Genomic DNA, 16,215 nt, shown 5'->3' on the forward strand with positions numbered 1-16,215 from the left:
CGCATGCAGGGATCACCAAGGTGGATGGTGGAAAGTGCTACCATGGGCAGGAGTCAGACATTGCCAAACAATGCAGACCAGCAGAGTGTCATGATATTCAAACACACACATCATGATGGACACACCAACAGGCAAATCAGAGCACACAACACCACAACCAATGACAGACAAGAACACCAACCACATAAAAAGCACGAGCACGACACCTGGTGGTCAGTAGGTCTGGGGACAAAGAAACAAGGAAGAGCTGTTAAAACATCACAAGCAGGGAACCCCCACGTGCAGAGTGCAAAGACAAAACTGTACATAGTAAGTTTAAATAAAATAGCGTTGTACAACCGTGTTGGCTCATCTGTGTGTCAGAACACCCAACACCACATGGTACAGGAGTGGATCGATACCTGCCTACTAACCTGCCATTCTGGACATGGACCACACCGACGGACCGCAGCCGTTGCAGGTCGCGGGGAACCTAGGTACCAATTGGAAGCTCTTCAGGCAGTGATTTGACCTGTACATCCGTGCCACCGAAAAACAGAGTGCCTCGGATGAAACGAAGATGGCAATGCTCCTCTTCTACGCAGGTCAGCACGCCACCGACGTCTTCAACTCACTGGTGTTCGAAGAGGGCGAAAACCAGTCCAAATATGACACGGTCATCCTCAAGCTGGACCAGCACTTTCAAGTTGAAATAAATGAAAGTTTTGAAAGATACCTCTTTCAGCAACGCCTGCAAGGTAAGGAGGAGCTTTTTCAACCCTTCTTGACGCACCTCCGGATTCTAGCGCAGTCCTGCGGTTACGGCACCATCACAGAGTCCATGATCAGGGACCAGGTTGTTTTTGGCATTGCCTCTAGTGGCCTACGCCAGCAGCTTCTTAAAATAAAAAGCCTCACCTTAGCGTCTGCTGTGGAAGCCTGTGTCCTCCACGAAAATGCTACCTGCCGTTTTGCCCAATTTCAGGCGTCCGAGTTGGCACGGAGGGGGTCCCCAGCCGTCGAATCGGCAAGCCAGGCCGCCCACGACGTCGAACGCATCCAGGCCGTCGATTACTTCCCGACCCACGGCCCGGACGACAGCGGCTGCTTCCCGCGCTTTTCGCGGTCTCCCGCGCAGGTGCGCGCCAAAAATAACGGCCACAACGAGGGACGCACTGCGCAGGCGCGCCCACCGCAAGATCGCACTGCGCATGCGCAGTGGCGCAACGAACGCCGTGACGTCATGACGTGCGGCAATTGTGGAGCTCTACATTTAAAAGGGCAATGTCCTGCAAAAAACCGACAGTGCCTCAGATGTGGCAAGATGGGCCACTACGCAGCCCACTGTCGTTCGGCTCAACCCATGGATCCGGCGCATCCTCGACAATCTCGCAGACAAGTCAGGACCGTCCAGCCCACGCATCAAGACTTCCAGTTAAGTGATGCAGATGACCAGGATGCCTTCCGCGTTTCCGTCATCGATGTCAACAAGGTCAATGCCATCAATCCAGCCGATGAGTGGTGTGCCACCCTGACGGTCAACCGATCGCGCGTCGCCTTCCGTCTGGACACCGGCGCATCCGCCAACCTGATTGCATATTCTGCAGTCCAGGCCATGAAGGTCAAACCACCCATCACGCCATCCCGGCTCAAGATGGTTGACTATAACGGGAACGTCATCCCGTCCATAGGATCTTGCCAGCTACAGGTGACCCACAAGATGTACACGGCCACACTCCCCTTCGAAGTTGTCGGCTCATCAAAGGACTCGTTACTGGGTGCACAGGCGTGTAAGGTCCTTCACCTGGTACAGCGCATTATGTCTCTCTCTCCAGATGAGATATCCGACTTCCCGGATGCTGAGTTCCACGCAAATCTCCATTCCCTCCTTGCTCACAACCAGGAGGTTTTTGAAGGCATGGGGACATTGCCATACACGTACAAGATTCGACTCAGACCGGACGCCATCCCTGTCGTTCACGCACCTCGCAGGGTTCCTGCGCCACTCAAAGACCGCCTCAAGGCACAACTGCAGATTCTTCAGGACCAAGGGGTCCTATCCAGGGTCACGGAGCCCACGCCATGGGTCAGCTCCATGGTCTGTGTAAAGAAGCCCTCTGGCGAGCTCCGTATATGTATAGATCCTAAAGATCTGAATAACAACATCATGCGGGAACACTATCCCATTCCGAAACGAGAGGACCTCACCAGCGAGATGGCGCGAGCCAAAATATTCACCAAATTGGATGCGTCCAAAGGATTCTGGCAGATCCAACTGGACCCGGCCAGCCGAAGACTATGCACATTCAACACCCCTTTTGGCAGATTCTGCTACAACCGGATGCCATTCGGCATCATTTCAGCATCTGAAGTTTTCCACCGCATTATGGAGCAGATGATGGAAGGCATCGAAGGGGTACGTGTATATGTGGACGATATCATCATTTGGTCCACCACTCCGCAGGAACACATGCATCGTCTACGACGTGTCTTCACCCGCATACGACAAAATGGCCTGCGTCTCAACCGTGCGAAGTGTGCCTTCGGCCAGACGGAGCTGAAATTCCTCGGGGACCACATCTCAAGGTCAGGGGTCCGTCCCGATGCAGACAAGGTTAGCGCCATCACAGCCATGCCACGACCGGCTGACAAGAAGGCTGTCTTAAGATTCCTGGGCATGGTCAACTTCCTTGGGAAGTTCATTCCCAACCTGGCTTCTCATACAACAAATATGCGCCATCTCGTAAAAAAATCGACAGAATTCAACTGGCACCAATCGCATCAGCGGGAATGGGAGGAGCTCAAGCACAAACTGGTCACGGCACCAGTGCTGGCCTTCTTTGACACGACTCGCCCTACAAAGATCTCAACAGACGCCAGCCAATCTGGTATTGGAGCGGTATTCCTGCAAAAAGACAGCACGTCGTCATGGGCCCCGGTTGCATATGCCTCACGAGCCATGACCCCTACCGAACAGCGCTACGCGCAAATCGAAAAAGAATGCCTGGGCTTGTTAACTGGACTGGACAAGTTCCACGACTATGTGTATGGCCTGCCACGATTTACGGTCGAAACTGACCACCGCCCCCTGGTCAACATCATTAACAAAGACCTGAACGACATGACTCCTCGCCTCCAGCGCATCTTACTTAAACTCAGGAGGTACGATTTCGAACTGATCTACACTCCGGGGAAGGAGCTCATCGTGGCGGACACTCTTTCCCGAGCAGTGAGCACACCACCAGATGCGGAGGGGTTCGTGCGTCAAATTGAGGCACACGTAACTCTGACAGCAGCAAATCTGCCAGCTGATGATCCTAGTCTGGCCCACATACGCGCAGAGACGGCGACTGACCCCCTTCTGCAGCGAGTGATGCGCCACATGACGGAAGGGTGGCTCAAAGGGCAGTGCCCCCAGTTTTATAATGTGCGAGATGATCTTACCAACATAGACGGGGTCCTTATGAAATCACACAGGATCGTTATTCCGCACAGCGTGCGCCAGATGATTCTTCATCAACTACACGAAGGCCACTTGGGCGTCGAAAAATGCAGACGAAGGGCCCGGGAGGCGGTATATTGGCCGGGTATTAATGAAGACATAGCCAACATGGTGCTCAACTGCACAACCTGTCAGAGGTTTCAGCCGGCGCAACCTCCGGAAACACTTCTACCACACGAGATGGTGACGTCCCCCTGGGCGAAGGTGGGTGTTGACCTATTTCACGCGCTCGGCAGAGATTACATCGTTATTATAGACTACTTCTCAAACTACCCGGAAGTCATGCCTCTCCATGATCTGACGTCGTCCGCAGTCATTGGGGCCTGCAAGGAAACATTTGCTCGCTATGGCATTCCAAGGACTGTCATGTCAGACAATGGACCCTGTTTCGCCAGCCGTGAATGGTCGTCCTTTGCCACAGCATATGGTTTCACTCATGTGACATCCAGCCCTCTGCATCCACAATCGAACGGGAAGGCTGAAAAGGGTGTCCACATCGCCAAGCGGCTCCTGTGCAAGGCGGCTGCTGCCGGATCGGACTTTAACCTTGCCTTGCTGGCCTATCGATCGGCCCCGCTATCCACGGGTCTCTCACCAGCGCAGCTACTAATGGGTCGCTCCCTCAGGACGACAGTACCTTCCATCCTGGCACCAACAACAGACCATGAGGCGGTTCTTCGGAACATGCAACTGCAGCGTGATCGCCAGAAAAGTCGGTACGACACACGAGCGACGGACCTGCCCCCCCTGTCCTCCGGAGACAAAGTACGCGTCCATCAACCGTATGGTGGCTGGTCAGCACCGGCCGAAGTCCTCCGACAAGTGGCTCCCCGCTCGTTCCTGGTTCGCATGCCGGATGGTTCAGTGCGTCGCCGCAATCGGCGCGCCCTTCGCCGACTTCCACGCTCACAGCCACACAGTACACACACGCCAGATCCTCAACAGGCTTCCGAGGATGACTTTGTGGAGCTGCCGCACATCACGCCCTTTCCATCGCCACCCATGGCCATGCCTGCACAGCAGCCGGTGGTTCTTGATCCACCCTTGAGGCGATCGACCCGAACTCGTCGCAAGCCCATTAGACTGGACTTATAATACCGTTCATATGTTTAACAAGTTGCACAATTTTACATGATAACCTGTTGTTGTTTATCGTTCCAGATGTCGTCTGACTGGACAACTGTTCAAGTTTTTTTTTTCCTTCTTCTCTCGCTCGCATTTATGTTATGTTATGGTACAACTTGGTTCATGTGACGCACCCGACATCGCCCCATGTACATAGTTCCGTCATATGCACATGCTGCACACGACACACACACACTCTTAGATGCACTCACGACACGATCATATTTATTACCACGTAGGCACATATCTTTGTAAAAAGGGGGGATGTCATGATATTCAAACACACACATCATGATGGACACACCAACAGGCAAATCAGAGCACACAACACCACAACCAATGACAGACAAGAACACCAACCACATAAAAAGCACGAGCACGACACCTGGTGGTCAGTAGGTCTGGGGACAAAGAAACAAGGAAGAGCTGTTAAAACATCACAAGCAGGGAACCCCCACGTGCAGAGTGCAAAGACAAAACTGTACATAGTAAGTTTAAATAAAATAGCGTTGTACCATATACAACCGTGTTGGCTCATCTGTGTGTCAGAACACCCAACACCACACAGAGCTCATCGCAGAGCAGATTGTCATCATCTTCCGTCTCAAGGTCCATACCCGCTGTTACTACCAACCCAGGGCCCGCACTCTGTAGTGCGGTAGGTATGTATCATGGAGGGAGTTGCAGATGCTGGGGTGGTCAGTGGTGGTGGGGGGGATGGTGGGGAGGTGGGATGCGGTATCTGTGCTCCTTGCCACTTCGCCCCCCACCCCCCCCACCAAATCGGTGATCCTCGAGGCGATTAGAGCATCCCGTGCGCATTGGTCCTTGTGCACACGTCATGCGGCCTCCCGTGCCTGCCTGGGCCCCAACTGCTGCCCACCTTCCCCATCCCCTGCATCCTCCTCATCGGACGAGGCCTGGTGTTCATCCTCCTACACAAGGACCTCACCCCTATGCTGCACACTGTTGTGGAGGACGATGCGGGTGACCCTCACAACAGCATACTGGAGGGCTCCTTCAGATGCACCTGAATCGCATGGCGCACGGGCATCCTGGTGGGCTTGGTCTACATTGAAATGGATGTATTGTAACGACTGGGTAGAAAGGGCCTCCATTATGGCGTGGATGCACCCGTGCACCAAGATCCTGGACAGGTCCCCACTGGGCGCCTGGAAGGACCCCGTGTCGCAGTAGGTCAGGGCGGACGGTCACCAGGAGCGGGTGTCCTCCCCCAAACCTCCGCGGTGCCAGGTGTGCCATGATCTGGCAGATATGTTGCACTGTCTCCCTGCTCAGCCGAAACCTTTGCCAAAATGCACGGTCCAGCAGTTCCTCAAATGACAGGCATTGCCGGTACACATGGGGCCTCATGTGGCTCTTCCTTTGCACCTCCACCTCCTTGATCTGTTGGGTGGCCGGCTCTCCATCCTGGGCAGCTGCCTTCTGATCCTCTGCGGCACACTCTGCTGCTGCAGCTTCCTCCTCCTCAAGCAGGTCCAGTTCGTACAGCCATAGGGCATCCCCCACAGCTGCAGCAACTACAAGGAAGGCCTCCATTGCAGATTGAATTCTCTGCAGGAGGTGAAAGGTCGACATGTTAGCATTGTGCATATCCCCGTGCTCAACCAGGTCCACCGGGCTACATGGTGGCCCTGGTTTTCACTGCGTGCTCTGCCCCGTCCCCCCACCTCCCCCACCCCCCCCCCACCTCTGGCCCTGGTGCCCATCCCTGCTGCCAAGAGTACCGTTGGCTGGAGCTGCCCATTGTCTGCAGTATGCTCCGTGGCCCCTGCCTGGCACCCCTGTAGGGCTACAGTGGGTTTTGCCCTTGAGTTGGCCAGGTGATGCCCCACCGGTGGGTGGCAGCCGGGTGGGGGGTATATTGTCAGGGCCCATGGTCTTTGCAGTGTCCAATGCCTTCAGCCGTTTCTTAATATTAAGCCGGTTTTTGATAGTGATGCTGTGACAGTGCAGCACTCTCCCAGTACTGACCCTCCGAATGTGCATTCCTCTCCCAGTAATGATCCTCTGACAGTGCAGCACTCCCTCAGTACTGACCCTCTGACAATGCAGCACTCCCTCAGTACTGACCCTCTGACAATGCATCACTCTCCCAGTACTGACCCTCCAACAGTGCAGCACTCCACCAATACTGACCCTCCAACAGTGCAGCACTCTCAGTATTAAACCTCTGATCCTCTGTCAGTGCAGCACTCTCTCAGTAATGACCCTCGAAGAATGCAGCACTTTCTCAGTACTGACCCTCCAACAGTGCAGCACTCCCTCAGTACTGACCCTCTGACAGTATAGCACTCCCTCAATACTGACCCTCCAACAGTGCAGCACTCTTAATATTAAACCTATGAACCTCTGTCAGTGCAGCACTCTCTCAGTACTGACCATCCAACAGTGCAGCACTCCCTCAGTACTGACCCCCGGACAGTATAGCAGTCCCTCAGTACTGACCCTCTGACAATGCATCACTCGCTCAGTACTGACCCTAGAAGAGTGCAGCACTTTCTCAATACTGACCCTCTGTCAGTGCAGCACTTTCTCAGTACTGACCCACTGACAATTCAGCACTCTCAGTATTAAATCCCTGAAAGTGCAGCACTCCCTCAGTATTTACCCTTCAACAGTGCAGCATTCTTGCAATACTGACACTGACAAAGCAGCACTCTTTCAGTACTCATCCTTCAACAGTGCAGTACTCTCCCTGTACTGACCTCCGACAGCGCAGCACTCTCAGTATTAAACCTCCGAGAGAGCAGCACTCTCTCAGTACTGACCCTCTGAGTGCACGCTCTCATAGTACTGACCCTCTGACAGTGCAACACTCTCAGTATTAAACCTCTGACAGTGCAGCACTCACTCTGCACTGACCCTCTGTTAGTGCAGCATTACACAGAACATAGAACATAAAACATACAGTGCAGAAGGAGGCCATTCGGCCCATTGAGTCTGCACCAACCCACTTAAGCTCTCACTTCCACCCGATCCCCGTAACTCAATAACCCCTCCTAACCTTTTATTTGGTCACTAAGGGCAATTTATCATGGCCAATCCACCTAACCTGCACACCTTTGGACTGTGGGAGGAAACTGGAGCACCCGGAGGAAACCCACGCAGACACGGGGAGAACGTGCAGACTCAGTACAGACTGTGACCCAGCGGGTAATCGAACCTGGGACCCTGGCGCGGTGAAGCCACAGTGCTAGCCACTTGTGCTACCATGCTGCCCTAACTCTCCGTACAGACCCTCTATTTGTGCAGCATTCTCTGAGTACTGACCCTCTGAGTGCAGCGCTCCCTCAGTACTGATCCTCTGACAGAGCAGCATTCTCTCCGTACAGACCTTCTGATAGTGCAGCACTCTCTCTGCACTAACCCTCCAACAGTGCAACATTCTCGCAATACTGACTCTCCAACAGTGCAGCACTCTCTCAGTGCTGACCCTCTGACAATGCAGCTTTCCCTCAGTGCCTCTGGATGCTGGTCCCCGTGTTTAGGGACCAGTAGTGATTTGTGCTCGGTGGAATGGGGAGGGGATGAATACCGGGAGGCCGCTGCATTCAATTTTAATCTCGCTAATGAGATTAAAATGAATGCGAATAATTTTTATTCAGGGCCCAGCACTTTCTGGGCAGCACCCTGCTCATTCCAGGTGAAGCGGACCGGGAGATTCGGAAACTGATTTCCTCCCGGCGCAAATCCCGTTTCGGGGCTCTCCCGTAATTCTTCCGACATAGCAGGATTTGCGCTGGGTGCAATGCGGCCGGAGAATCGCCCCAACACTCATCACAGGTGTAAAATACAACTGGTTTTACTCTTCAGGACTGAGAAGAATTTGAACAGCACAGAATCCACGAGGTGTTGCTGAATTACATTGAAACTGAGGGAAAGTTAGTGGGTGAGGGAACACACCAAACTGTTTGGCGCATATCGTCTGTTTGATTAAACATCTCATAAAGGAGGGAACAAACCCTTACCATTGATGAGGAGGAGGTAGAGAATCACCAATCGAAACCTGCAGCAAGCCATGGAGTGTCCCAGTCTTATTTCTCACTGATACTATTTTGATTCTAGCCCACGCTTCACAGTGTCTCTGAACTGTTTGACACTCAGTTGCAAACGCAGCTGCATTTTCTGTGTCATGGCTTTGAGACGGCAGCTAGTCTGTTATGTGGCTGCTGGCACATTGCTGGGATAATTGGATACATACTGTGTGTCTCCGCTTCTCTTACAACATCTCGGTTCAATATTGTTGCAACTTAACTCTTCCTTTTCCAATTTGTTCGGGAGCGAGAAGCTTTTTGCAGCTGTCTCCCTCAGCGTACCGCTCACTGTGGGCAGAAATTGAGATGAGATGAGATGAGATGAGACCCCGACTCTATTCAAGCAGCTCCAGACACAGCAGGGACGGTGCAGGGTGAGCACAGATTGAGCCAGTCTGTCACAGCTTGGTGTCATATTTGATCCCGAGACGAGCTCCCGACTTCATATTTGTAACATCACAAGGGTCACCATGGAAATCTTGTGACCACAAGACCATAAGACATAGGAGCAGAATTAGGCCACTCGATCCATCGATTCTGCTCCACCATTTAATCATGGCTGATATTTTTCTCATCCCCATTCTCCCGCCTACTCGCCATAACCCCTGATCCCCTTATTAATCAATAACCTATCTATCTCTGTCTTAAAGACACTCAGTGTCTTTAGTGTAAAGGCCTCCACAGCCTTCTGCGGCAAATAATTCCACAGATTCACCACCCTCCCAAGGCTGAAGAAATTCCTCCTTATCTCTGTTTTAAAGGATCATCCCTTTAGTCTGAGATGGTGTCCTCTGGTTCTAGTTTTTCCTACAAGTGGAAACATCCTCTCCACGTCCACTCTTCCACTCTATCTAGTATCCTGTAAGTTTCAATAAGGATCCCCCCTCATCCTTCTAAACTCCAACGAGTACAGACCCAGAGTCCTCAACCATTCCTCATACGACAAGCTCTTCATTCCAGGGATTATTCTTGTGAACCTCCTCTGGACCCTTTCAAAGGCCAGCACATCCTTCCTTAAATACGGGGCCCAAAACTGCTCACAATACTCCAAATGGGGTCTGAACGGAGCCTTATACAGCCTCAGAAGTATACAAATCTTGTATTCTAGCCCTCTCGACATGAATGCTAACATTGCATTTGCCTTCCTAACTGCCGACTGAACCTGCACGTTAACCTTAAGAGAATCATGAACAAGGACTCCCAAGTCCCTTTGTGCTTCTGATTTCCTGAGCATTTCCTAATTTAGAAAATAGTATATGTCTCCATTCCTCCTTCAAAAGTGCATAACCTCACACTTTTCCACATTGTATTTCCTCTGTCACTTCATTGTCCACTCTCCTAGCCTGTCCAAATCCTTTTGCAGGCCCCCTGCTTCCTCAATACTACCTGTCCATCTACAAATCTTAGTACCATCTGCAAACGTAGCAACAGTGCCCTCAGTTTCTTCTTCCAGATCATTAATATATATTGTGAAAAGTTGTGGTCCCAGCACAGACTCCTGAGGCACACCACTAGTCACCGGCTTCCATCCTGGAAAAGACCCCTTTATCCCCACTCTCTGCCTTCTGCCAGTCAGCCAATCCTCTATCCATGCCAGAATTTTACCCTGGGCTCTTAACTTATTTAACAGTCTCCCATGCGGCACGTTGTCAAAGGTTTTCAGAAAATTTAAATAAATCACGTCCACTGGTTCTCCTTTATCTAATTTCCTTGTTACTACCTCGAAGAACTCTAACAGATTTGTCAGACATGACATCCCCTTGACGAAGGCGTGCTTACTCAGTCCTATTTTATCATGCACTTCCAAGTACTCCGCGACCTCATCTTTAATAACGGACTCTAAAATCTTACCAATGACCAAAGTCAGGCTAACCGGCCTATAATTTCCCATCTTCTGCCTCCCTCCCTTCTTAAACAGTGGTGTTACATTCGCCACTTTCCAGTCCTCCCGGACCCTTCCTGCCTCCAGTGATTCCTGAAAGATCATCACTAATGCCTCCACAATTTCCTCAGCTATCTCTTTTAGAACCCTGAGGTGTAGTCCATCCGGTCCAGGTTATTTATCCACCTTCAGACCTTTCAGTTTCCCCAGAACCTTCTCCTTAGTGATGTTCACTGCAGTCACCTCTGTCCCCTGATTCTCCTGGAGCTCTGTCATCCCACTGGTGTCTTCCACCGCGAAGACTGCTGTAAAGTAACTATTCAGTTCCTCTGTCATTTCTTTGTTTCCTATTGTTACTTCTCCAGCCACATTTTCCAGTGGTCCAATGTCTATTCTTGCCACTCTCTTACCTTTTATATATTGAAAAAAACTCTTCCTATCTTCTTTTATATTACTAGCTAGCTTGCACTCATATTTCATCTTCTCCCCCCTTACTGCTTTTTTAGTTGTCCTCTGCTTGCTTATAAAGGATTCCCAATTCTCTGGCTTCCCACTAATCCTCACCACTTTGTATGCTTTTTCTTTTTCTTTTATTCTGTCCTTGACTTCCCATGGATGCCTTGTCCTCCCCTTAGCATGTGTCCTCCTCCTTGGGATGAATTTCTGTTGTGCCGCCCAATTAACCCCCCAAAACCCCTGCCACTACTGTTCCACTGACTTCCCTGCTAGGCTCCTTTTCCAATCAACTCTGGCCAGCTCCTCCCTCATGTTTTTGTAGTTACCCTTATTTAATTGTAATACCGTTGCAACTGATTCCAGCTTTGGCAGAATTTTAGCGCCCTTGCCTCTGGACTAGAAGCTCCGGATTCAAGTCCAACACCAGGACTTGTTGACCATGGAAGGAGCATTCATAATCTGTCTCCATGGCTGATTATCAGTTTGGGAATGCTTCCCCCACTATTCCCCAAAAATACACTTTTAAAAAAAACCAAGACGACCTATTTTTAAAAATTTGTCCATGGGATGTGGGTGTCGCTGACTGGACCAGCATTTATTGCCCACCCTTGCAGGCATTTAAGAATCAACTACATTGCTGTGGGTCTGGAGTCACATGTAGGTAAGAATGGCAGATTTCCTTCCCTAAAGCACATTAGCAAACTAGATGGGGGGCTGTATTTTCCGAATGCCGACGCCGAAATCGAGTTTGCCGATCGGCCGGAGAATCCCCGTTTATACCGGAATCGGGGACGGCGCTGTTTTTGCGATGCTCCGCCACCTCAAAAATGGCGTACTCAGGTATTACGCCGCACGCCACATGGACAGCCTCAGGACGTCACCTGAGGCCCTCCCCCAGTGCTCCGCCCCCAATGAGCCGAGTCCCCGATGGCGTGGGGCACGTGTGATCAGTGTTCGGGGACCTCGCATGGCGGCTATGGACTGAGGCCAGCGCTGCCACAGTCAGGGGGGAGCCGTTCTGCTAACAGGGCTTCGGCGGAGGCTGGGGGTCTGGGGAGGGGTGGTCCGGGGTGGCGAGGCTGGTCACAAGGGGGGTAACTTTTGGCAGGCCGGGTCCGCGCGTGGCTGGCACCATGTTGCATCATGTGGCCGCCGCAGGCCACCACCTTGTGCCTCCATATCTGTAGGTAAAGCCAGCGGACATAGCCGCAGGATTGGAGAATCCAGCCCGAGATTTTTAAGACAATGGTTTCATGGTCGTCATTAGATTTTTAATTCCAGCTTTTTAGCGAATTGTAGTTACACAAACTGCCCTGGTGCGATTTGAACCAAGGTCCCCAGAGCATGGCCCTGGGTCTCCCCATTTGCACCTCCATTACATCGGCCAACCTCACCCCTGCCTCAATTCATCTGTTGCTTAAACCCTCATCTGTGCCTTTGTTACCCACTTGACATTTCCAAAACACTCCTGGCTGCTCCCCTAACTTCTATCAACCATTAACCAGAGATCATCCTAAATGCTGCTTCCCATGTTTAATTCACAGCAAGTTCCATTTCCCAATCACCTTGTGTTTGCTGACATACATTAGCTCCCAGTCAAACAGTGCTTTTCTTTTAAAATTCTCCCCCTTGTTTCAAATTCCTCCATGGCCTTGACCCTCGTATCTCTGTAATTGCCTCCAACACCACAACCCTCTGAGATGTCAGCGTTCCTCTAATTTTGGCCGTCTTGTGCAAACCCAAATTTAATTGCTCCACCATTGGTAGTCGTGCCTTCAATTCGCTAGGCCCGACACTCTGGAATTCTCTCCCGAAACATCTCTGCCTCTCTACGTCACTTTCCTCCTTTGAGACTGTAATAACCCCAACGAGGTCTATGGGGAAACCACAATCGATCTCCCCAAGGGGCTGGTAGAGTACAGGCTTCCTCGGAAGTGGGTTTAGGCCCACCATGCTGGGGCTCGTAAAATTGAGCATAAAAGTCGGCCCGAAAAAGGGACTGACGTGCTGGTTGTCCCAATGGGAACTGTGAAGTATAAATAGTTACTGCCGTGGGGCAGACTTTATGTGCTGTTAAATAAATTCTTCCTACCGCTGGCTTCCTGGCCCTTAATGAAACGTTCCTTAAACCTTATCTCTTTGACCAAGTTTTTGATAATCTGATTGAATATCACCTTATCGGTGTCAGACTTTGCTTTATGCCCTTCTGTGAAGCAACACATTAGTTGTCAGGATCGACACTCATACCCTCTAATGTCCCACATAGCAACCAGGCTGATCCTTAAATTGTAGAAACTACAGCTTGGAGTGAAGCCATTTGGCTCATCTTGCATTTTCTGATGCATTAGTAGTCTTCTCTTTGGAGCCTTTTGAAATGTTATCCCTTTCCCTTTTAAACCTGTGATCAATACCTCAGCAACCACTTGTGGTGAAGCATTCCATGTCTTAATTACCCTCTGTAGGAAAATATTTTTCTGAGCTTTCCCTCATCCTTTTTTATGATAATCCTGAGTCTGCATTTCGAGTTACTCATTCAGCAGTGATGCATCAGTCACACATCATTTACTCTCCGAAAACCTGTAATTTTGAAAAACCTCAGAAATCTTTCTCTGTCAAATGAAAAGAATTGATTTATCGAACATTTCTTTGTAACTCTAATCCCTTCTTCCTATTACAATTCTGGTGAATCCAAAAGGAAACTCTACGGTTTGAATACCCCTCCTCCAACCCTGGCGAAGAATGAGGAGCAACTGTCGTGTTAATATTGCAGACAATTGACCATAAGGTATAAGGCGAGGTGTTAGAGTTAGGGGAGGGAGGAGGGAATTATTGCTCTGATAGTTGACAGTGATGCTCAGATTCTGAACTTTTGGGATGTATGAACATAGAACATAGATCATTACAGCGCAGTGTGGTGTTGGGTTCTCTGGTGCACAGATGAGCCAACACAGTTGTATGTAGTACAACTCTATTTTATTTTAACTCTTATCTACAGTTGGTTCTGGATACTCTGCACGTGCTGTCTCCCTGAGTGTGTCGTGTAGCAGGTCTGTCCTGGTCCTCCTCTCCAGCTAATACTGACCACCAGGTGTCGTGTTTGTGCTTTTATATCTTTCTGTGATTGGTTGTGGTGTTGTGTGTTCTGATTTGTCTGTTGGTGTGTCTATCATGATGTGTGTGTTTGAATATCATGACATCTCCTCTCCTTTTTACAAAGGTATGTGCCTACGTGGTTATAAATATAATCGGTCCTGAGTGCATCTAAGAGTGTGTGTGTGTGTTGTGTACAGCGTGTGTATATGACGTAACTATTTACATGGGGCGATGTCGGGTGCGTCACACTAACAAGGTTGTACCATAACAAAACATGAATGCGAGAGAAAAAAAAAAACTTGAACAGTGGTCCGGTTAGACGATATCTGGAACGATAAACAACAACAGGTTATAATACAGAAGTGTTTGACTTTTTGAACGTATGAACAGCGTTATAAGTCCAGTCTAATGGGTGACTGCCTCAAGAATAGGCTGGTCCTCAAGCCGGTTCAGCTGTGGAGATTTGGGTTCACACTGGTTCACCTTGGACTGTTGGAGGTGATGCTGCTGCCGAAGTCTCTACTTTTCCATTTGTTGTACTTCGTGCAGTGCTTGGTTTCTCATTCGTGCAAATATAACATTCAACATCTTTGTTAGTGTTGCCTTGGCTGTGGTTTGGTTCTGGTGGCGATGGAAGGGGCATGATCCGTGGCATCTCCACGAAGTCATCCTTGGGAACCAGTGGAGGATCCGGCGTGTGCGTACGGTTCAGTTGCGAGCGTGGAAGGCGGCGCAAAGCTCGCTGATTGCGCCTACGCACCAATCCATCCGCCCTGCATGCCAGGAACAAGGTGGAGTCTTTTTTCTTTTTATGTTTGTGGTGGACGGCATCTTGTAGCCGATGGGTCGTTGCCATCGAAGAAGCACCATCACTAATATCATGCAAGGCGATGACTGTGCCAGATGTGGAAGTTGGCTGAGACTGTGCACGCTGGTTCCGGCCACCTGCTGTGCCGGAAGGGCGGCTCCGCAGAGAAACGTCGAAGCATGTCGCCTTGGAGAGAGAATTGTTGCTCGCATCAACGTCTGGCGATGGCGCAAATTGGTGCGTCCGTCTTGGACCGCCGGTGCTGGTTGCCACTGCCGACCCAGTGGGACTGCCACGCGATCCATTCCCTGTCGCCGTGGCATCCGCCGTCACCCTGAGCGTGCCATCACCGAGGCCGCGACACCGCCCATCCGGAGCAAGGTCTGGCATGAGCGAATCAGAGTCGGCGCTTGGCTGCTCCCCATCTGGAGTCCGGTCTGCCTTCCGTCGATGCTCCCCGTCTGGAGTCCCAACAGGTTCACTGGAGGCAGCCGAGCTTCCCTGAAGCTGCACTTCTGGAGTCGGAACATGCAGGAATGCACCGACCAGTGGAGAGGCTCGAGCCATCGAGGGTGGAAGCGGTGCGCCGCCACCGCAGTCGTCAGTGGTCCCACCGTGATCGTCGAGTGCCTCGGTACGCACTAGGCGAGGTCTGTCACCTTGCACCTTTTGCATGGGAAGTGGGATGCTGTCGTCACTCGTCTCACATCCCGTGGATAGATCCTCATTAGCAGCTTGCTGTTCACTAGGGTTGGGTAAATTGTCAGAGTTTTCATCTGGTGGTGCACACCATGTCGGTGGACTGTCATTGTCTTGCCGTTGTCCTTCATTTGGGCTTTTCTTCTTTGGAATTTTAAATCTTCCCCCAGACATTGCAGAACCTTGTTTATTACCCCCAAATTCTCCCATATGTATGGTCTCGAATATAGGATCCAATGTTTCTATCGACATTGTACTATTTTCCAAAGAACATTCCGTTTCACTTTTCTTCTCAGGTACCTCATATGTATCTTTGTCTAATGTACATGCCTTCATGGTCTCTGGGTCTGATTTTGCTGGGACTGGCATGGTCACAGTCTCTCTTTTACTGTTCTCAATTGCCCACATTATACTCCCCATACATAACTGCTTAATCACTGGGGTTAGTGTGGTACAATGGATAATTGGGTCGACCTTATCTGCATCTTCACCATTAGTGGAAAGCACACTTGGTTCACTTGAAACTGCTGCGGGTTTTAAATTCGTTATCTGGCTACTCGATGTCGGTGTCCTCAGGATTCTTGCTCCAATGTTCTGCTCATTTATCAGTGGA

At 50.7% G+C, this 16,215-nt stretch overlaps 1 protein-coding gene across 1 annotated transcript in view; it reads left to right on the forward strand.

The window, feature by feature from the left end:
* Positions 1-11,829: 11,829 nt before the first annotated feature.
* The window catches only part of LOC140398058 (uncharacterized), a 58,316-nt gene continuing 53,930 nt past the window's right edge, over positions 11,830-16,215 (forward strand). Inside the window, exon 1 of the mRNA XM_072486271.1 lies at positions 11,830-11,842. Coding sequence (XP_072342372.1) covers positions 11,830-11,842 — 13 coding nt within the window. The remainder of the gene's footprint in view (positions 11,843-16,215) is intronic.

Source organism: Scyliorhinus torazame, chromosome 21 (genome assembly GCF_047496885.1).
Source record: "Scyliorhinus torazame isolate Kashiwa2021f chromosome 21, sScyTor2.1, whole genome shotgun sequence".
In the NCBI taxonomy this organism is placed as follows: Eukaryota; Metazoa; Chordata; class Chondrichthyes; order Carcharhiniformes; family Scyliorhinidae; genus Scyliorhinus; species Scyliorhinus torazame.